General features: G+C 46.5%; 1 protein-coding gene across 3 annotated transcripts in view; it reads right to left on the minus strand.

Annotated features, from left to right (window-relative positions):
* The window catches only part of SKAP1 (src kinase associated phosphoprotein 1), a 150,483-nt gene that overhangs the window by 110,227 nt on the left and 17,439 nt on the right, over positions 1–22,817 (minus strand). For all 3 annotated transcript variants that reach the window (XM_086626536.1, XM_086626537.1, XM_086626538.1), the window contains exon 4: positions 9,456–9,572. In XM_086626536.1, coding sequence (XP_086482662.1) covers positions 9,456–9,572 — 117 coding nt within the window. The remainder of the gene's footprint in view (positions 1–9,455; positions 9,573–22,817) is intronic.

Below are 22,817 nucleotides of genomic sequence, written 5' to 3' on the forward strand. Positions count from 1 at the left end.
GAGGAACAGCAGCAATTCACCAATTTCAAACAGCAGCTCCCACTTTAACCTATGAGCAGAGGAAAAAAAATAGGGGTGAAGCTTTGTAACCAAATAAAGAGAGCTGTGAGCTCAATAACAGGCATTATCCTATGGCAAAGATTTTGTTATTGTTGAGTACTGATTCCTTTATCTCTCGGAGACAATCAACCTTCAGCCAGAGGAGTCTAACCTTAAAACCCCATAACTCAATTTTACATAGTGTTAAAGTTTGGGGGGATATTTGTCAGTGCTGGAGCTGATACAATCAGTCTGGAGCACCCTAGAACAAAGAGCGGGGGGTGAAGAGCGTGTCACCTCCGCGCACATTCGTTTCCTTGATGAACAAGGAGCTATTAGTTGGCGAGAAAGCATCATCAGGGTGAAGGATGACGCCGATTGTTTCGGCTGCTCTTCCCGTGACACTGGATTAGAAGAAGTCCCAGTGTTTGCTCAACGCCCCACCGGCTCTGCCCCCGCCGCACACAGGTACGCGGCCGCGTGCTCCCGGCCGCCCTTCAACACACACACACCAAAAAAAAAAAAAATATCAATCTGGACACCCCATCTCTTTCAACTGCCACATCTCTCCGAGGGTTAAACAATAAAAGTTTAACTTGTTTGAAGAAGTAGTTCATCACCGTGAGCCTTGAACAAAGCTCCCCTTCAAAATACACACGTGCGCACAAAGCGCCTTCGCGCGAAACGACGACGACAGAATGTCTCAAGTAGCCTCTTTGCTCGGGTAAAACCACCAGCAGGTACCACAGCTCCAGGGAGAAGCTTGCTGAATAAAGTTGTACTTGACTCCTCACGTTTATAAGAGAAATGAAAGAAAAGAAAAGGAAAAAGAGAGGTATTTTCTTCCCTCCCGTTGTCCTTGAACACATTTCACTTTAGAATTTATTATAACCAGTCTTTAAATTAAATTCTTCAGGACGGCGGCTTTGTTTTTGCACGTAGTGATTTTCAGCACCGCATAACCTGAGTAATAATTTAACGTATTCCCTGTGGCTCACACTGAACCGCACGTTTAAGCACACACTTAGGTCTCAGTGAAGTCAGTAGTAGCTCAGCATGTGCCAACATCTCTGTAGCACGGACTTTTCTTGCTGTCCAGACCATTTCTCTCAGCTGGGAATTTTGTGTTTCAGGACTTGTTAGTGTTTCGAGGTTGATCCTGCAAGATACGGGTACAATCATCATTATTCCCACGAGCAGTTCCACCCAGGTGAGCGGACAATATTTGGAATGTGTTTGTGGGATGAGGCTGTCTTTACTCGGAACAGAGCTTGCTTCTGCCCCAAGCGAGATGGGTCTCGGGGCTCTGCGTGCACATGTACCAGGAACACGGGGAAAGGATGTGGTTTTTTGCCTTTTTGTCCTTGAGCTATCACACAAACGTGTCCCACAGAGGAATGAAGAGAAGTTTACCCTGGTTTCAGACAAACCATCTCGTCATTTGAGCAGAGGAAGAACCTCCCTCACCTCCTCTGCTAATAACCTCAGTACGCTCAAAATTCTAATATAAAAAAACAAAACCCAAATCTTTTCTATAAGCCCAAAACATTTCAACTGCATAAGGTGAAGCATCTCTTACCCTTGCTCCTGCTGAAGTATGCACACAGAACCCACCAAATATTTTCTCTTACTATTCATATATTGGGTGAAAGAACATCATCTCCAGATTTGCTGTAACCCCATCGCTACCGGTGCCAAGCACGCTCCACCCCGGCCCTTCCACAAGGGCAAAACACCCTTTCCCAAGTCACAGTGAGATGCTGGGGGCTCTGGGCATCCCAAGGCTGCTTCTACACAGCCACAGGGCACCCACCAGCTGATCCAAACCTGGCACCTCCCCGAGCACCGCACCCCTCAGCACCCTGCCCTCCGAGCATCCCTCCTATAGACAAAACCCCACGTGGGTCAGTAACAACATACTGTATTGTCACTTAATTTAGGAAACTAGGATGACTTTCTTTTAAAACAGGGCAAAAGAGACACTGTGATGAAGTTCCACCCCGACACTTCGTTAACTTACATTTCCTGCATATTGATCCCCTCTGCTGGGGAGAGCACAGAGACACAAAGCCTTGATGCTGTGGATTTACATACTCATGAATAAAAAGGCCTTTCGGAGGCGGGTGCATGAGTTATCCCAGCCCCCAGCACAACACTAACTTGCACATTGATAATTCACGTGTGTTTGGCATGAGGAACATGCAATTTGCCACGACAGGAAGCTCCATCCCGGCTCCCAACAGCTGCCACACCACCCGGGACCACGCACCCGACAGCATCGGCTCCAAGGCGCCCGTGCACCGAGCCCCCCGCTCCCGCTGAAATAATCTACGGGCTGAGGGCATCCTCTGCTGCAATTAATTTTTCGCCGCGCTCGGAAGGCAGCGCTCCCTGTTTTCACACCAGCTCGCTGTCGTTAAGCCGCTTACTAAAAAAAAAAAAAAAGAAAAAGAATCCAAATAACACCTTGTCGTTAAAGACTGTCCTCTAGGTACGGAAAATAAATCTATTCGTCTGATCCTGCACTTATAAAGCAACACAAAGAAACTTTAATTATGCTTTTTTCCCTGTCGGCGAACAGCAAAGGAGGCAGGATTTTTGCTTTGGAAAAGCCGCATTAATAAGTTATCGGCATTTCGCTGACTTCTAAGCGATTTGAATTATAACTCCTGTCCGGGGCCCCGTCGAACCGCCGAGATTTTTACACCACATGTATCATAACATTTTTGTTTTCCTTAAGAGCTCTTGCAATCAAGGAATTGCTCGAGAATCTCAGCTTAAAAACCAAACAAACATCCCAGTGGTTGGGCAGAAACCCCCTTTTCCAAACCACAAACCGAGGCGCTCAACACCCGAAGCCCGAATCACAAACACGTTATTTTGTGTAAAAGCAACTGATGTTTTCAACGGCAGCGTTTGAATCGTGAGGCTGACGGTCCTCGATCGCAAAGAACCACCAGGAGATCGCATCACCTGTAGGTGTGGGAGCTTAAGGGATAGGCTGGACCAAAACATTTCGGGGCCCAATCTGGATCGTGTCAGGATTTTATCCCAAAAAAGCGCTAAGGAACCATCAGACAGGCTCCTCCCTAAGAGATCCAGGCCACCAGGCCCCCACGGGGCTGAGCATCAGCTGGGACTGGCGCTCCGGTCGCGCCGATGTGTTACGTTTCCCCACTTTATAAAGAAGAGCTGCTTTTACGGGGTGCAGGGCAAGGTAAGGGGGGGGATCAGACAAAGCAAGGAGACACTTGCAGTTGCCCACTCGTCCACACATCCTTAGCACAAGAACGGCCTCTCAGACCGTCTTCTAAACATCTCCACTCAAGGAAAAACAACTTTGGGCTCCAAATGGGCACCCACGACCCCGCGGGCTCAGGCTGCCACCCTCCGGACCAGCACCTGCAGCTCGACGTGCCCAGCTGATGGAAGCTGTGGTCACAAGTCACATCGGATTTCTGCAGCAATTATTTGTCCTACAATTTGCTGCAGCTGTAAAATCCCAAATGGAAACACGAAGCCCCTTTGGGATGGGTTTGGGGTTTTTTTCCCCCCTGTTTGCCTTAAATGAAAGCTGAAAATCTCGATAAAATTACTCTCACTGTTGCTTGTTTGCTACAAAGCTCTGTGCTCTCCTATATAATTTATGCATCTGTTTCTGGCAGTCTGGAAGCAACCCACCCTCCTCCTCTCCACCCCGAACAAATAATCCTTAATATAGAGGTGAATTGAGTTGCTCTGTATGAAATATAGCCAAACCTTTCGACCAGCCAGAGTACCATTCCAGGAACTTATTTGCACAATGCCAGAGACATTATCACACCGGGCTTGAAAGCGCTAATGTTCTGGTGCATTTCCATTCAGAAAACGATAAATCAAAGAACGTGAGCTCTGTAGCTTTGAGGGACTCTGATTTCTTTACAAACTGTCACACAGTATAAGTAGACATTTTTTAGAAAACATGTTGTTCCCTTATACAAGGATCCGTGCCCGTTTCTCCTCCCCTTGGCAAAACTCCCATTGAACTGGTCAAACCTGCTCGAAGCCCTGGTAAGGAATCAGGAGAAATAACTTCTCTGGGTTTTAACCTCTCGCTCCCTGGGCTCGTTTGGATGATGCCCGGGATCAGAAAGGAAAGGAGCCAGGAGAAACCTTCAGCAGCCATGGCACTTGTCACAAACCCATCCCCTGAACGCTTCCTACGCTGTTTCATAAGGCTCAAAAGGACGTCAGCAGCAAGTTTGTAATAACCAGGTCAAAAGCAGCAAAAGATATTTCTGGCCATCAGGGAGGCAGAGATAATTGCTTCTAATGGTATTTGAAAAGAAAAATTTAAAGCTTTCAGCTGCAGCATACGAGGCATTTCCACCCATCTGCAGACATTCAGGGTTTGATCTATACAGACTCTCGAACTCGTGGGTACTCAGCATTTCTGAAACATGTTCTTAGTCTGCGTTTTATTTCACACACTCTCTTTTTACACCCGAAATTCAGCAGCATTTGTGCAAGCAGCTCCTTTGGGCCCCAGCGCAGGCTGAGAGCCCCAGGCCAGGCTGCCCTCCCCTGCACTGCTCACCTAGTGCCTCACCGCCAGTTTATCCCAGCGCAGCAGGCATCAGGCTGCCATGGGGAAAGAAAACAGCAATTTCCACTTTTGCTTTGGAAAAGCAGAGATTTGGTATTCCTGAATCGAGGCAAGAGCTTAATTCAAGCTCACGCTGAGCCGTCAGAGTTCCCGCAGCGGGAAGAAGAAATCCGCAGAAACACCTGGTTTGGAGGATGGGGGGGGGGGGGACGACGACGGGGGGGCCACGATGTTTTGTTTGCTGGTTGATTTGGGGTTTTTCTTTTTTTTTTTTTTTTAATAGAAGTAACAAAAAAAAAGCGACATTCCGGCCGCGCAGCCCCGCGGCAGCGGCGCCGCCCGGCGCCACACGGGGGCGCTGCAGAACTCCGCTGCCGCCGCGCCCCGCCCGGCGCTAAGCCCCGCCCCCGGGCGCTAAGCCCCGCCCCCTCCGCGCTAAGCCACGCCCCCCCCCGCACCCACCGTTGCCCGAGCAGGGCTGCGCACCCACCCGCATCCCCACCTCCTCCAGGTGCCGCTGGAAACACTCCTGCGGGCTGGGTTTGGGTAAAGCAGCCAATTCCCGCCGTCGGAAGCGATTCCGTAGCGATTAGACGCGTGTGAGCGGAATGGGGGGAGTAAAAGCAGCGGCTGGACTTGTAGCTGCATGGAGTACCCAAAAGCAGGGAAGCACGTGTGGGTTGAGAACACTACGTGCTCCAGGGAGAAAGCGTTTGGTGCTCCAAGAGGGAAAACGGTGCATCCCGCAAGAGAGGGCTCCGGTCAGCCGCGTGCCGCGGGCAGCTGGAGGCTGCCACGGACCTGGCAAGAAACTTCCAGAAGAAGTTGGCAGGCTTCTCCCCTGGCTTTGCAAGCTGCCCGCCAGCATCTTGGTTCTGAAGTTATGTACAAAACTCGCTTTGGTGTTTTCCTGTTTCCTGACCCGTTTCTATGTGCTAGAAAGCCAAACGTGAGCAAACAGGGTCTTCTCCAGGACGCAAACGGGTTTGAGAAGTGCCTAGGGATGGGTAACGACGTACCACCTCTTTGCAGTTTCTAACCCCCTCAAAACCTTTAGCATCATGTTGCATTTGTATGTGTTGTCCCCAAGCCACTGGTGCACAGTGAAGCACCATCTCATCTACCACCCTCCACGCCTTCTAAGATAAAAGCCATTTTTGGCACATTTTTATAAAGCAAAGGGAAATTTCACTGAAGGATTTGATTTTGAGCTACTCAAAACTTACATATAAGAAAAAAAAAAAATACCACAACACAGAAGTGAATGAGCTCTATGTCCGGGCAAAGTTCTCTGCTGATATGATGGAAAAAAATCTTGGAAGTCAGAGGCAAGATTTCTTACCCTGGAGATCATGCCTAACAGAACCCGTAAAGTACATTCCTGTCACCGTGAGTTATGCTCCCTTCCACGTGCTAACAGATACTTGTGTAATATAAAAGAAAATATATTGTCTCTTCCGTCGTTGTGACACGGCAGTACAGCCGATAGCCGGGCGCGGGGGCAGAAGCCGCGGTGGCCCTCACCCCCTCAGCTCCCTGGGATCTCGCTGTGACACCCAGTGAATCATTTGGATCCTGGCTCAGCATCCCTCCAGCAAGAGATGAGATGCTCTGCAGTGATGGCAGAAGCACCGCTAAGGAGCCACGGGGAAACCCCAACTGATAAAGTGATATCTGGAAGCGCTAAATATTAAAGATGCACAACTCCTTCCCCTCAGGATGCTTTGGTATCTACCTCGTGCTTCAGTAAAACTGAATGACCAAACACTGGCAAATCAAATGATCTGCCAGATTAAAAGACAAAACATTTTTGAAAAGTCTTCAAGTGGTCTGAGCAGAGTACATTACATGGGAAGTGTCTCCTAAGAAATACTGATCATTGTAACAGTACTTAGTGCTTCCGCAGTGCTTCCCAGCCTCCCAGCACTGCACAAACATTAGCTTCTTAATCACTCATTAGGGACGATCCTATAGAGCTGGGCCATGCCTCATTGAGTAAAGTCATCCCCAACTCGTTCCATCCCTCGTGCTCCCTCCAGAGACAACTTGGAAGGTTCTCTCTGATTCCCACGAGAAGTTTCAGAGCAAGTGAGGAAGAATCTGTTCAAAACGAACAGCAGTGGCATTCCTCTGCCCCCAACTCCCCCATTTTTCACAGCAAGGAAAGGCAGAGGTAAGCATCACCCCAGCACAGAGACCTGCTTCCATTAAAACCTTGAATTAATAAAGTTGGGAAATTCAGGAAGGCGGGAGACAGCAGCCTTTAACAGGGCTGTGGGCTTGCACCTGAGGACATCACCTCTTGTTGTTGCAAAACAGGCTAAGAAGGGATGGAAAAAAGCCACAGGAATGATAAGTATGTTCCTACAACTGGCCAATTTATTCTCCTGGCCATGGCTAGATGGATTACCCCCATGCATCAGCCACCTGTGCTGCCTGAAAGGAGCAGCTCTCGGTCACTCATCCATCCCATGGCAGCAGCCCCAGGGTCCGTGGTGGCCCAGGCTCCGTACCAGCACACAGGGGCAGGGTGCCTGCTCCGGGGACCTTGCTGGCTAAAGGGACAAGGGAGTGCAGAAACAGAAAGGGGCACAGTAAGAGTGAAGCGTGTCCGCTTGGAAAAGCCAAGGCAAACTGAAAAAAAACAAAAATCAGTTCATGCAATCTTAAAACTTTCTACTTTTCCCACCAGGATGTTCTAATTCAGAAACCAAAGCTCTTTGACATACCCTTTAGCTTAATCTACTCCACAAAAGTAATGATTTAAACTCAGGTGACCGAGTTCATATTCATTAAGAAAAGAGTCATTGTGCCTTCTATTAAAAAAAAAAAAAATCATTGTGCTTTTACCTTCTATAGCGAAAAAAGTAAGCAAAGAAAATGAGGAAAAAAAAAGCAACAAGTAAACAAAAAAATCTGATAGTAAGTCATCACAGAAATTGAAAAACCAAAGGGAAATCACAGCCTCAATCCATATCCATCCCACTGGCAGGTATCTAGAAAAATTAATTCTGATGATGCCCCTACAAACCACGGCAGGGCAAGGAAAAGGTTCCAAAATCCTGCATCCAGCTTTTTTCCCTTTGATATCACTGTTTCAGACTACCAACAGCCTGCATCTAATCAGCTGAAATTGCTCAGCTTTCATCCAGAACGAGCACACACAAAGTCAAGCTGGTGATTTGCTGTTATTCAGCTCTTACCAGCTTCCAAGAACTAACACCTCATTTTAATGTAACTGCTCTCCGAGCCAACATCCCCCCCCTTCCTTTTTGTAGTGTGTAATTTTTCTGTGTTATCAATCTCCTCGCCGTTCACCCATTTGGGCATCCTTCCATCGAGCCGGGCATTTCATCTGCGTCTGAAAACTTCCAGTGGTGCCAAGTGTTTGCATACCTTGCAAGTGTTATGTCAAACTCTGCCCCTTCGAGCTGCCAAAAACCACCACTCAAAGTTAGCAAAGCAAATACCTCCTTAGACAAGCTTAATAAACACGCCAGGAGAAACCCTAGACTTCATAAAGACATCGCTCGCCTGACGAGGCCAAGCTTGAGGACTTCACCACCCTTTCATGTCCCATTTAGGCCAACATCCATTATCCTTGTCACACGTTCTCCAGCCGCGCGCCGCGTAAGTGCATCGTGTCTGAGCACACGGATTATTTAAAACCACCAATCCCCAGCTCCACACCTCTCCTCCTGCTGCCATCACCAGCTATCAGGCCAACCTTGTCTCTAATCAGTCTAAACGAAGCCATTTGTTTTATAGCACGAATCAACACGTCCAGCAGATACACCCAGTGATTTGCGCTGCGCAGAGAAGCCAATGTTGGTGCCCACCAGCTCTTATGGCCTCGTCCTAAAGAAATCCTCATTTCTTGGTATTTTTGACTGATGGCTACCAACTAACGAGGGTCGACATGAAAGAGTACATTGAGCAGAGAAAGAGAAGAGGAGGGATGGAAGCAGAGAAAATGAAAGAGGAAGGACAAGGCAGGGGGGTAAGAAAGCATGGGGGAAAAGTGCAAGGGAAGTGAAAGAGGAGGAGGAAACAAGATCTGTGGGAAGAGGGAGATTGAGAATCCAAGATCAAAGCACTCGAGCCTTCGCTAGGGCCCAGAGATAACCCCTGAGAAGTTCAGAACAATCTCAGCTCTGTAGGCTTCAATTCCAACAGCACATCGCAAACCCATCACTCCTAAACCACCCCTCACAAGCACACATGAGCATCACAGCAACTCTTTGTCCAGAAAACCCCCATCTGATATTTAATGCTTTGGAAAGTGCCCTTGGATGCCACCTCCCATTCACCGCTCAGCTGGGAGGGCTTCTACACTCATGGGAAGGAGGAGTCCCAAATTCCCCAACACTTCAAGGTCCCCAAAAAAGCCCTCCAAAGCAAGGCAATTTCAATAGGTCTAATTTTCAAAGGGTGGGGGGAGACAAGGTTTGAGAAGACAGTCTTTGAAGTGTGAGGCTGAGCACCCAAGAAGGAACACACTCAAAAATCACACATTGACTTTGGGAAACGCGAGCCACCAAGTCAAATTCTGCTTTTTTCCATCACGGCTGTCCAACCAAAATAGAACCACCAACTCCAGCTTGCACCAAGATGATCAAGAAACACATTTAACTCCAGCCATACTAAATTCAATTCAGAATTGCCTCAACATTTTACAGTTATTGACAAAACAGGTACCAGTCAACAAAGAAAACCCCAAAAAACACCTCCTGGATTACAAGATGGATGAAAGACAACAAAGAAGTCATACTAGATTACACTTGCCTTTATCTTCTTCACGCAAGGACTTCAAAAAGCATCAGTGACTTACCATCATCCTGGAAGTCTGACGGAAGTGAAGCATCAGATATCATGGAAGGGGCCAAACTCCAGCTCTGATTTTCATCAGAGCTGTCCTGTCCAAAACCAGCATCATGCTGATCCTCTCCTAGAAAGAGAAGGAGAGCCTGATTTTAGTGAAGAGGACACATTTCTAAACCCAAGTCTTATTGCCTACACTGTGAGACATGTTTCCTCCTGGTTCCCACCTTCCACTGAAGTTCTCTACAAAAACAAACACCACTTTTGTGGGTTTAAGGCCAGATTCATCACTTTGGGCCAAGGCAGCACATTCCAACTGCAAGAACACTCACGCTGGATATGTACAGACTTCACACCTGGAGGGCACACAAGGAGGAGGCTGGAAATACCAGTCCTGGGGCCAAAATACCAGAGCTATGTCCAATTCCTCGTTCTTGCCCTCAGTACGTGACCTCTGCATCAATCACCCATCTGTAAAATGGGGGACTATGCTACCTGCTTCACTAGAATGAAGAATCTTCCTATATTGTAGGAAAAAGCTTGGAGATCCTTAACTGAAGAGTGGGGGGGGGGGGGGTGGGGAAGATTGACTCGCTGTGACCGGCAGTCACGTACAAATTAGCAAAGCGGTGTGTCGGTGTGGAGGCAGGAGCTCTTACCTCCCCGTACTTGATGCTGCACTGAATTTTTTCTGTAAGCAGACATTTTGCCAGGGAATTTGCTACTGGGATTGGATTTTATGCAGCAGATACTACAGTGACAGCTGTTAATATCAAATTTTCATATAAACGGCGCGCAGCTAGCCTACCTGGAGAAGAAAACACTCCTCACCCTAAACAAAGCAAAAAAAGTGGTCTTTCAAGCTTTTGCCTTAATGTTTCCTGAATACACACAGCCCAGGCTGCTGATAACAGAGGTAAAGACAGCTGCTTACTCATTCAACACACCACAAACAGCAAGAAAGGTGAGTTTTCAGCTGATGTTAATTGTGCTCAAACACAAAAAACAAGTTTTATCTCAGCAAACAGAGCAGCTGCGCCCCACGGTTTACATCAAGCACTGATGAAAGGGTACCAGGACCTGGGATGGAGGGTTGCAACGCTCTTCCTCCCACCAACAAACACAGCGCAGACGCCACCGAGTCTCCAGCTCTAGAAAGACGCGACAATATTTCGGATGCGTTTTATTTTCAGCATCCCAGGTTGCAACCTTCCCTTGCTTGCTCTGAGCGTGAAGCTCTCGGAGACCCCAGGCTCCTGTGTCCAAGGGCACGTTCTCAAGGAAACTCCAGTTCTTCACCAAAAGGAACAAACCTGGCTGTGAAGAACGTAACGGGGACAAGATTGGCCTCCCAGAGATCAGTTCCTTAAAAACCAAATCACACTGGGTGCCAGACCCCGTGAGAGCCTTGCTGATATTATAAGCTCAAAGATCTGGAAAAAACGATTGAAGATTTGACTTTGAGGTTTACCAAAGACCTATGGGGGGTCAGTGACAGCACAGAGGGGTCCCTGCAGTCCACCCTTTAAGCCACTACAACTTTCCTAAAAGGGGAAAATCAAATCTTTTCCCAGCTCTACGCTCACTTGCTTCCAGCAGCCATCCCAACACATGGAAAAAGGAAATTTGTAAAATAACTTTTCTCCTTTTGGAAGGTGCGTTGCTGATTTCCCATGCCAAGAAGAAAGCTGCATATCCCTGGCCCCGGATCCCCTCCTGTGGGATCAGACAGCAGAGGTGGTACCTCACTCATCTCCCATCCACAGACGGCTACTCAGTCACGAAGAGTAAGCAAAGCACGTTCCTCTACGCTACAAACTGAAATTCATGCATGCACCTCCACGAGAAAAAAAAAAAAAAAAAAAACACAATTAGGGGTTAAAAAGCAGAGACCGAAATCCGCCGCTCCGCTGGCCAGACTCGGGGAAGCGGAGCGCATCCCTGAGCACACCAGTGCCCGCCTGACCTTGGGGAAGTGGTTTCAGTGCTTTGCTCAGTTGTGTGTGACAAGGGGAATGTTTCTTCCCTGTTTTACTGCAGCACTTTGAGATCCTCCCGAAAAAAAAAAAAAAAAAAAATAGTGACTGGGTCTTGCAGGAAAACACAACGTTCTTTCTAACGAGGAGCCTTCCTCCGAGCTGCGCTGCAGCGATGGGAAGATGCCAGCGATGCCAGGCGGTTTCCATAAGCCTGTTCAGCCCCTTAAAAAAAAAAAAAAAAAAAAGAACATTTTCTCACATTTTCTCCCAACCAAACTGCACGGTATTAAACCCGGCTTTTCAAACCCAGCCCGCGGTAACAGGTGGTCCCTTCTAACGAGATACAGGTGCAGGATTATTGCCATAACGAGCAAACTGCTCCTGGTTGCTGCCTCGCAGGAGGCGGCGCGGCACGGTGCAGCCGCCGCGCCGGGGAGGCAGGAAACCGTTTGGAACCAGAACAAGGGCTCCATCAGGAAAGTTACTCGCAAGGATAAGTCGCTGGCTCCCAACGACGGGAGAAACTGGTGCACACATCAGCCAGGAGGAAGAATCAAGGCACAGGTCTCTGTTTTGGCAGGAGAATTTCCAGGCATGAAATAACCATACGGGGGGTTGTCACCACAAAGGTGCTCTTTCTTGCTGTCCCCACGCCGGAGTGGAAACTGGGGCTTCACGTGGTCATGGAAGCGACCGTATCCCACTCCAGCACACCCAGGCTGCAGCACGTACGTACATCCATCCTGCCAAGCACAGCAGGACTCCAAATTGCAGGAGCTGCTGCAACACAAATCAATACAAACAAAGGCATTTTGTTTGGTTTAGTATTAGGAATAATTTCAAACACTGCTTAGAGCTTCCATAACCAAAAAAAAAAAATAATCAACAAAAACTCTGCAGACAGAGCTACTTAAAACAAATCCTATTGCCTTTCCATTTGGATTTGCATTACGAGAACTTCTTGTGCTTTAATCCACTTCTCCATAAAGTTTATGGAGCAGCAACAGCTAGTTGAGTCCAAGCAGAAAAAATAACCAACAACTTGTCAGGGGCCAAGCTATTGTTCTGAATGAAGAAAAAACTCATTAGCTTTTAATGAAAACACAGGGAATAAAAACCAAATAGCACAGAACCCCAGCAAATAATTACTCTGCACCTGACGCAAAGCTGCTCTATCTTCCTACTCAAATCCTCAGCAAAATTCCCCAACTTATCGCTCTTTGGAGCACGAACAAAAGCAAGATTGACTCTAAGGGAAAGAGCAAGAGGCTTCTTGGGCTTACACCTCATCCAGGGGCTCCCCTGCCACTGTTTGGCTGCTCCCAAGCGTGCTGGATACCCGCCTTTCTTGCTTCCTGATGGTTGTGGTACAGGAAATAAAAAATAAAAATGAAAGGATATATGCCATCTTTTAGCTGTTTGACATTTTCTGCAGAAAGTTTCTCGCACGGCAGCAGAGAGAGGGGCTCGAAGGCGTTCCGTGTCATTAACACAGGCATCACACTTCATACACATCAACTCCAAGCACGTTGCAGAGGGGACAGATTGTGTCTCTGGTGACAGGGGTGTCCCCAGCAGAAGGGGGGGGACAGCAGCGCCAGGCAGGTCACAGCAGTGGCACCAGGTCCCTGCAGGACCAGCCTCTGCCAGACCCCTGGCATCAGAGGAGGGAAAAATTAGCAAGAGGAGAATGAAAAGAACCCAATGAAGCATTAACAGGGCTCCAAGTGAGCAGGACCTACTGGAGAAAGAGTGACTACAATCAGGGAACACACTGGTGCTTCCCTCTGCACAACCTCGACAGCACGAACGGGCTCTCTGTGGGGAAGGGAATAACCTGAACCTTCCCCTCCCATTCACTTTGGGACGTGCAACACTGGAGGGTAAAAATCAGAAGTCCTACCTCTGCTCTGGCATGGTTGCAGGATCTGGCAGATGACAGATATTAGGACAAATGTTAGAAAAATCTCAGTTTAGGTTCTGGTTTTGCTACAATTTTGTCGTGCAGTGTCAGAAAATACCTCCATGCCCATCTCCCCTTCTGTGGGAGAGGGACAGTTACTCTCTTTTAAGATCAAAACTCGTTACTGAGAACTCAAAAATCAAGTTCCTCAAGACTGAATTTTTTTCCACATGTGAACTAGCAAAGAAGTTTTCCTTTCTTCAAGCTGCAGTTTGCCTCTCATGGGGGGGGAAGGAAGGAAAGAGGAAAAAAAAAAAAGGTGAATTAATGCATCCTGGCACACACAGGAAGAGAAACAATCTAAATAGGTGAAAGGGCTTTGTAGTGGGGAAAAAAAAATTATCTCCAGTAGCTTGTTAAGAGAACTGCAATTAAGCTTACTTTGCATTCAGGGAAGGTCTTTATCTGGGTACCTGGAGTTTCATTAAGCATCTTTTTAGAGCATAAGAAAAATCAATACCGAGCGAGTTCCATTTACGCTTTTATGATAAACTCGGTCATGCCAAAGCGGAAGTAAAATCCCCAACTCGAGTTAATATTCAAGGAAACGAAGTTCCTGCTTTAAAGTAATGACTCCTTAGTATCATACCACAAATAAAGGTCTCTGATCCAAATCCCATCTGCCTTCATGCTCGGCAGTGTTAATATCTCTCGATTTTCAGGGACTAATTTAGCAGTAATGCATTTCCCAAAGCAGAGCTGTAAAAGTATTATCAATACTATGGTTTAATATCCCTTACTACAATCACTTGCTGAAATTATGGAGAATCACATGGAAACACATCAACAGAGGCGCACCCACACAGTAAGTACTGCTCACTTGTAAATATATTATAGTTTAGCTTTTGTAATGTAGTTAAAGCTCTGTCAACATTGCTATTATAAATTATATACCTTTTTAAGCACATTTATGTGCTAGAAAATGTATGATGTTTCTTTTTTCAATGCCTTAAAGGCTTCATCGGCTCCTAAGCACCCATTTGGATCTGTGTGGTTAGCCCCTGTGATTAATATGTGAATAGCTGAAGTTTTGGCGGATGCAGATTTTCTGCGCCTTCTTCACACAGATTGTTGATTTCCTTATAGTGCCAGTGCCCGGGTAATATCACATTTCCCCGAAAAATCCCGCGTTTTCTATCGCACAGCACTGACATGCATGCATGTCCATCCTCCCCTCCCTGGGCTGTACCAACAACGGTGGTATTATTAACAAATTACACGAGAAATTTCTTTCTCTACAGATCTCAAAGCGTTTATCCCGCTTAATAAATATTTTCTTGGATCTGGAGATCATGCACAGAAGGAAAATAACTTTGTCCCTGGCTCAGGAGGCAAATAAGGCCACGGTGAGAGCAGGACCCATCTCTGCTTAGGCTGTGTTTTATCAGCAGGACAGGTCTGGCTCGTGGCAAGAGGGTCAAAAGCGAAGCGAGGGACGTCCTCGCACACAGGAGGAGCAGATTTATCATTGTTTTAGAAACGCCGACCCAAACAGGTCTTGGCTGGCTGACAAGTGAATCCAGTCCAAGCCTAATTCCGTTCGCTCAGTACCCGCTTTTTGCTAATTACACCTAGTCAAGCAAATTAATGGTCTACTAAAAACGCCACTTCTGGTAAAAAACCCACCCGAAGTGCAAAGCTCTTTTGCAGAAGGCCGGGTTGCTGCGGTGCTGGGGCTGCTGGTGGCGGGTTGCGGGGGTGCAATGATCCCCTGCGCCCACCAGGTCGGGCTGCAGCGCGCAGCATCAGCCGGGGGATGCAGAAACCGGCCCCGCTGCCCCCAGCCCGGCCCTAAACCCGCTGCTGGGGCAGGGAACGGCAACAAACTGCCCTGGAGCAATAAAATCCATCATGCAGGAGCCGGGCAAAGCAACAATATAGACTTCCTAAAGCACGGACTGAGGAAAATAGCAGCTTTCTGGGGGGCAAAACCTACAGTCCTATTGTCGGAGGGGAATCAAAGCCCTACAACAGGTCCAAGTATTTTGTTACACCGAAAGGAATTCAAGTTTTGCAACTCTCAGCTTTGAGAGAATAAAGCTAAAGGAGGCTGAGAAGCTCAAAGCAGGCTGGGCTGAAATTATTTTCTTTCCCTGTCACATGGCAAAGAAACTTCACCATTATACAAAACAGTAAATAACCTGGAAGTTATTCTTTCATAGATCTTTAATCTGATATGCAGATATTCAAACCAAAGCCTTCCCACAAGTGATTATAGGTTTATTTCTAAAAGGGGGAAAAAAAAAAAAAGGCAGCAACAGCAATAAAAAACCCAAGTCCTACCCCCACACCCCAAGGGCCACCCCACAAATGACACCCAAGAAGTTTGCAGCTTGGAGGCCTTGCCCAAAAGATAACTTGGGCAGAGCTGCTCTGTAAAACTGCAAAAGTCCTCATGAATCCAACTAGCTGATGAGGTTGGGGGGCCTCGACGCCCTCCCAAGCCCACAAAGAAGCTGCTGAGCTCACGCTGCATCTCTCCCATCACTCTGTATTTTCTACTCTCCTTACCAACCCCTCGTATCATTCCCAACTGGGCTCTCCTCTCCAGTTTTCTCTTCCTTTTCTCACTGTGTTCGCTCTTCCCCCTCCCTCCCCCTCCACTTTCCTCCCTCCAGCTCCTCTCTCCCAGTCCCTGGCACCCTTTCAGCACAGGCACAGCACATTCTGCCTCTCAAGTGGGCAGCAGCTACACAGACCAGCTGCCTGACAGCAGCACAGCACATTTCGGTCTTGCTAGAAACAAGCCTGAAACCCAGCACAGCAGCAGATTCCCACGGGATGTAAACAAGTAAACAAGATTTATTCTTTCTTTTATGACCCAGTAACACATCAGTGAAGTACAAAGCCCCTCCAATGTGAGCAAAACCAGCCTAAAGCTACCAACAGTTTGTGTTGCTGCCTGCTAATAAATTATTCCTCCTGAGCCTCTTTGAAGAGAGGGTCTTCTTTTAAAGGATGGGGATACTGAGGCAGAGGAGGATCACAAATCTGCACTTTGGTTCATCAGCTGGGGTACCAGCCCTGCTAGGAGCCCAGCAAAACAGCGTTTGTGAAGCCAGACCCCACGCCTGTGCCGTGCAATAGTTAACAAAGGGTTCTGCAAATACAGTCTGGGATCTAAAAAAGACATCAGCATCATCAGCACCAAAGAGGAGACTACAGGCCAAACAGTTTTGAGCAACATCCATCGCAGTGTCAGGAGGTTCAGCGTGTTTTCTTAACCCAAACCCTTCCAAGCAAACGAGGAATAAACAGGACTAACCCACGAGGGAGCTGGAGTTAGCGAGCGTATTCCAGTGACAAGACACAAGGAGGCTGTCTTGCCCGTATCTGCAGCAATTTTCCACTGCTAAGAAAAAAAATAAGTACAGCCAGTGAATGCAAAGCCACAGGCACTCTAGGGACTGGAAGAGATGCCCATGAGGTGTTTAGGACAACGCAAAGGATGATTTTACAGTCGTGTTTCAGGATGGAGCCTGACTAAAGGGCAGAATTACTCCTTTGTAGATGATTTGGATGGGGTTTGTGCTACAAACCAAAGCAACACAGAAGCTGTTGTAGGGAAAGGGGAGAGAGACTCAAAACTCCAGATTTGAACCAGCTGAAGGTTTGAAGGACTCAGGAATGGAGACCCAGAGCAGCACTCCCAAACTGCTCCTGCTGAGCAAGGGCACCGATCTCCCCACTCCCCAGCAAAGCTCAAAGGTATCCAACAGGGCATTGCTTTTCCCAAGGGCTCCAAAACGTCTTAATGGCCAAAATAGAAAATTTTCAACCTTTTTCCCCCATTTTTGTGGAACAGGAGAGTCTGTTACCCACTGTGAGAAGCTCAGGTGATGGTATATGCAAACACTCTCGTGCTCTATCCCCAGTTGGGCAATTTCTTGAACGTTCTTCTGTTCTGCATGAGCAGAGAGCAACACTTGGGCTGCGTGTTCATCTAAGCACGTTACAATAACCCCTGAGATTTCTTTTTATAAAGAAAGCTGCAGCACATTCCTATTATGCAAACAAGTTCAGAAAACACAGAGGGTTCATTTGAGAAGGTTCTATCTCCAAAGCTGCACATCAGGCAATTTAGGCAATCTAATAATTAAGAGTATTTTATTAACTGACCAAAGTGAGAGCAATAGAACTTGTTAATATTTAACTTACTGGGGCTCCCCAAACTGCTGTATATTTAGCATCTTTACTGACATTTTTATACCTTCCTCTTTATGGTGCATTGCTCTATTCTTAAGAGTCTGGCATGCTCTGAACTTCCCTGGGGAGGGAAGCACAGGACACTGCTAAATGTGAGCCAAGAGGGCAAGCTCTGCCCCAAGGTGTTACAATCAGGATGGGTTTCAAAGGACTACAGGGGACTCAGTAACTTGAACACTTTGATTAATGAAGTAAAGATCTCCAAGCAGCACCTAGTAATCCAAACCAGGAAGCTTTCCTCAAGTTTGTAAGAAGTTTTAAATCAATGGGCTGGTTTTAAAAGGGTTCAAAAGCCCTCCTCATTAACCTACTTCTTCTCTATAAAGGTCATGAAAGTTTTGACGTTAACTGCAGAGTAACCCAGCCAAATTGCTAGTTTGCTGTTACCTGGTCTTTCAATCCCATTATAAATTCTGCAAGTTCTTAATTTGTTGGCTCCAAGTAAAGACCAATAACAATAAACTCTATTTTTTTTTAAAAATCAAATGACATGTTTATTTCTGGAGGCTTTTCTCTTCTCCTCCCCTCCTTTCATGCAGCGAACACACTCAAAAAGGAAAAAAGTGACTCATGTTTTCAAGAAATGCGGAAAAGGCCATTTGTATTTCGTTGTGCTACAGCAATACGAGTTTCAATCACGAGTAAAAATCTCTCCCTTCGTTACTGTGCACTCACAACAAGCTAAACATAACTGACCACTACAGAACTGCATTCAAGGGTGCTCATTGGACCAGTCTGGGTTGAGAGGCTTCATCCCAGCCCCATCCTGGGACAAGGCTGGATGTCAGCACACTCCAGTGCTCCACCAAGTTTTCTTGTCCTCTCTGGCTGATGGGTGCTGCACCATCTGCTCCAGCCCCTGGCCTTGACTCCCAGGTTTTTTATAAGATTTTAAAGCTTCGTGATAAGGAAGGGGCTTGAGTTCTGGTTTGAACACTCAAAATGCAATAGTAACAGTTCCAAAGCTACACATACCGTTTAGTTTTTCTATTCATATATGTAAATTAAAATGCAAATACACCTCCATGCAGCCCTTCCCAGAGCACAGACACTTGCCTCTTCCCCATGACATTTTTCCAAGCAGAGCGTTCTGTTTTCTCCTATAATCGTTCCTTGCCTCTAAAATTTGTGCACAATACCTTAGGTAGCAGAGTAATTTACAAGTTCGTGTAAAAGCAAAGCTGTGCAGCTGCTCAGAGTTTGCAAAACTATGAAACAGGAGGGATTGCAACACAAAAAAAAAAAAATACTGTCTCTGCACAGATTAGTTTGCCCAGAATATAATACACACACAGAGGCAGAGAACGGCACGCTCGGAGCTGCAGGAAGCAAAGCTTCAGCGCTGATAAAGGGAGCTGTCAGAAGTGTTGATATTAAAGCTTTTCTCTTTTTTTTTTTCAGTTCAAGAACATATGCCTTTGTGTATATTTTATTTTTCATTAATTAACTCCGTTGCACGCACCACCCAAACACATCTTGGACTTTAGAAGGCATTCTAACAGAAGTTTTTTTGTTTTCTTTTTGTCCCTGCGTGTTATGACATTTCAAGGGTTGTAGTTGGCACTCATGTTTATAAAGTGGAGGAATTCCACGCATGGCGATGGAATAGATATTTTAACAATAAGTTACAAATATTGTCAATCCCATATTTTTCCCCCTTGCGTTTTCAAACACATCATAAATCCAGACTGGGTTTCTGTGCGTGAACCCTGCTTACCACTGAGCTGGAGACTCTTGGCATGAGCGCAAAGAGGCTTTTTTATAAATAAAACTTAGTAAAATCACTATGCACTCCATTAATTCAGGAACACTCCGCCTCGGCTTCAAAGGGGATCTTTACAGTAAAGATGGTGTTTTTGCTGCTTTAATGATTTGCTACTTGTACTTGTCATAACTACACGAAGCAAATATGCAATACCAGGGAGCAGCGGTTTAGGGAAACGCGCAGTTCCGTCTCCCACCCAGCTCCGCTCCGCTTCAATCCGATGGATTTGAGGCTTTATGTAGAAAAGCTACTTCATAAATCTAACACTTGAGGCTGTTGTATAATGCCAGTTCATGAAAGAAAACGATGCACGTGCCTCGGGTATCCGCATACCCCGTGCGCTGCTCCAGCATCCGACCCCGAGAATAACTGGCGACCCACGACGTGCTCCGCAGTGAGCGGTGCCGATAGAGGTAAAACGATACACACTTCATCTAAATAGTGTATACTATGAGATAAGTGGCCTACTAAGACTTTCCACACTGGTTCTTTCTTAATCCTTTTACAAAACATGAAGGCTCCCAATTTTTAAGTCATGTTTTATGCGGCTTGTCTCTTGCCCCACCTCCCTGCCATACATTTATATTTATTCCTCCCTGCTTCAGGGAGGTGATGTTTTCTGGGGTTAAGAGAAGCAGCAGATCCAGACCCAATTCCTAGACACACCTGTAGATGCCCTGGTACCTTCAGCACATTTGTTGAGCCTCAGTTTTCCTAAATTTCATAAATAGGAGCAACAATCCTCACTCTTTCACATGTTTTGACTACTTACGAATATTTTGAGGAACACTACTATTCAGACAACACACAGCACTTCAGATGAAATCATTTGGGATTAATTTTTGATGGAAAAAACAAGGGTGTTATCAGCACAATGAAAATAAATCTGGTTTTATTATTTATCTATTTGAGGTTGTTTTCTTCGAAATAAAGTAAAAAGGCATTGCCTACAACTGCATCCACCGTGAGTTTTTTTTAGTGTGAACGAGTATGTGGAAGTTGAGTTTCCTGTCTAATGTCATGCTAAGGGGACACCTGCCCAGCAGAAAGGCCCAGGTACCCACAGGAGGATCCAGGGGGACAATTCTTTGTCAGCCCCAGGCTGGAGCCCTCAGCTGGAAAGGCAGAGCCACCTTTTCTCCATCTCCAAATGTCTGGGTCTTCCAGCAGAGTATTACTGAGCAACTTGTGCTCCTGAGTATCTCAAAATACTGGATAGACATCAATGATTTAATCTAATTCACTCCTACCAGTGGCCATATCGCCTTTTTGCATTTCCCCATCTTTCCATGCCTTTTGGGTTTGGGAATGGAGAATGAAGCGCTGCGTCAGTGACAATAAATTAGAGCAAAGTCCCATTCTAGCAAAGCCAAACTTCCAGCCCCGACCCACAGCTCTCAATTTCACCACACATGCACCTTTTTCTTCTTTAATCTCTCCTTTTGCATTGCTCCCTGTCGCTCCATTCTCCTCCCAAATACTCATCTCTTTCCTCCAGCTTCCCCCTCCTCTTGGTTTTCCCTTGCAGTACCCCAGAACGGCCTGGCGCTGCTCCCTCAGACCATCCATTTCTTCTAAACCAAAGCTGTTGCAGAACATTTCCCCTGCACTGAACTGCAAGAAGAGATGGAAACTGCAGAAGGGAACCTGGGGGAGGGCTACCACCAACCCAGGTCCTCCCTGGATTTTCTTTGCCAACTTTCCTTAGCTCTCTTTCCACAAAGTGGGGAGGCTGCTGCAAGAGCATGTATGCACAAAATATATTAAGTGTATAAAATGCTTTACATAGGCCGTCAGCCCTCCTCCAAAAGGAAAATACAAGTCAACCCAGGGCTCTGTTCAAAGAACACCTAAGGAACAAGGCAAAAATAATTTGCAGCTACACACTATGGTAAACAGCATCGCTTGATGCGTATGAACTGGGCACAGCAACTCATCCTGCAAGTCTTACCCTCTGTTCAGTTACACCTTTCTGAAACCACACTGCTCTACCCAGCTCATCCTCAAGACAAGACCTACACACCTGTTTCATACATGTTTCTGCTTGCTGGGAGATAAAGACCAATTCTATTAGTTTTGACCAAAACTGGAAGTCAACAGGTTGGGAGGAGCTGGAACCACTGAGGGTTTGGTCTTCAGAGGGATTTCAACACAGCTCTGAGATCAAGCAGCTCAACTGCCTTTACCAGATGTCTCAAGTTGTGTTCATCCCCTTTAGAAAGGCCATGTACTATGGAGAAAATCCCAAACCTTCTGAGAAGCAGCCTTTTCCTTTGCCACATCGGCCTTATTTAAATGCCCTGGCAGTGCAGTTAGGCAGCTAGTTTATGCTGGCTATGAGGTTTTGCTGTCCTCTCACCAATATGTCCAGGCACATGGGATTTTTATTTTTTTTTCCTTTAAAACTGAGCCTCACAGCGTGATTCTCTGGCTCTTTTCCATTCAGCATGCACCAAGTTCTCATCACCTTTCCTTCCCCCAGTTAGGTATCACAAACTGGAGTAAAGGCTCTCCAGGTGATGTCTGAGCCCACTCTTTCACTCCCAAGTTGTCCTGTTCCCTTAGTAAATTTTCCAGATTATATTAGTTCCCAAAGTGACATAGGGACACATTTGGAGATATCTACATACCTGAAGACCCAAACACTCGTACAGTAATTCGTAGCAGGCATTTGAGCCAAGCACTTCGTTTACAAATCTACACCCAGTTCTACAAACCAATCTTCCTAATATTACTTAGGCTTCCAACTCTATAAAAGAATAAAGAGTATTTCAAAAGAACAAAAGCATCCCTCCTCCACCCTTTAAATTGTGTGAACTTTCGAAATAAAAAAACCTAATTTTGAGCCCTTTTATGTGTTCTAATCCTCTCTCTCTTTTTTTTTAATTTTGAACACAGCTGTCTGTTGTACTTTCTCAAATGATGCCAGATGCTGGGTTCATCAACCAAACGCATGAAAACAATGGTTTGAAAGCAATTAGAAGCACCGAGGCTGCACCGAGGCTCATATTAAAATGTGATAACACTGTTCTAGTGGGAATTGCAATGCTGCTGCATTTCTGACATTTCTGTGCTGCCAGACAGGCAGGATGTGCTGGAAGTGGGCCCTGATCGAGGAGGTAACATACTGGAATTTATTCCTGGAGTAAATGAAGGATTAGCTGAGTTGGAACACTCACAAGGATTTTTTTATTACGGCCCCACCTCCCATCTTGTCTGAACACTGGCAGATCCTTCTGTCTGTGCTCATGTATCACGACCGTTATTTAAGGAAAAAGGACGAACCCACCGAACCACAAGCCTTGGCTGCACCCAAATCAGGAGTAGGGTCTGAGTTCCACCGATCCAATACAGAGTCAAAGGAGCTCCAGGTCAGCTCTGAGCAAATACATTTCCATCAATTGCCCCAAATATGCAGAAGTACCCACTGACACGTCTTGTGACCTGCAGGCACCCTGG

This window comes from Tauraco erythrolophus, chromosome 25 (assembly GCF_009769465.1).
Source record: "Tauraco erythrolophus isolate bTauEry1 chromosome 25, bTauEry1.pri, whole genome shotgun sequence".
NCBI classification, from domain to species: Eukaryota; Metazoa; Chordata; class Aves; order Musophagiformes; family Musophagidae; genus Tauraco; species Tauraco erythrolophus.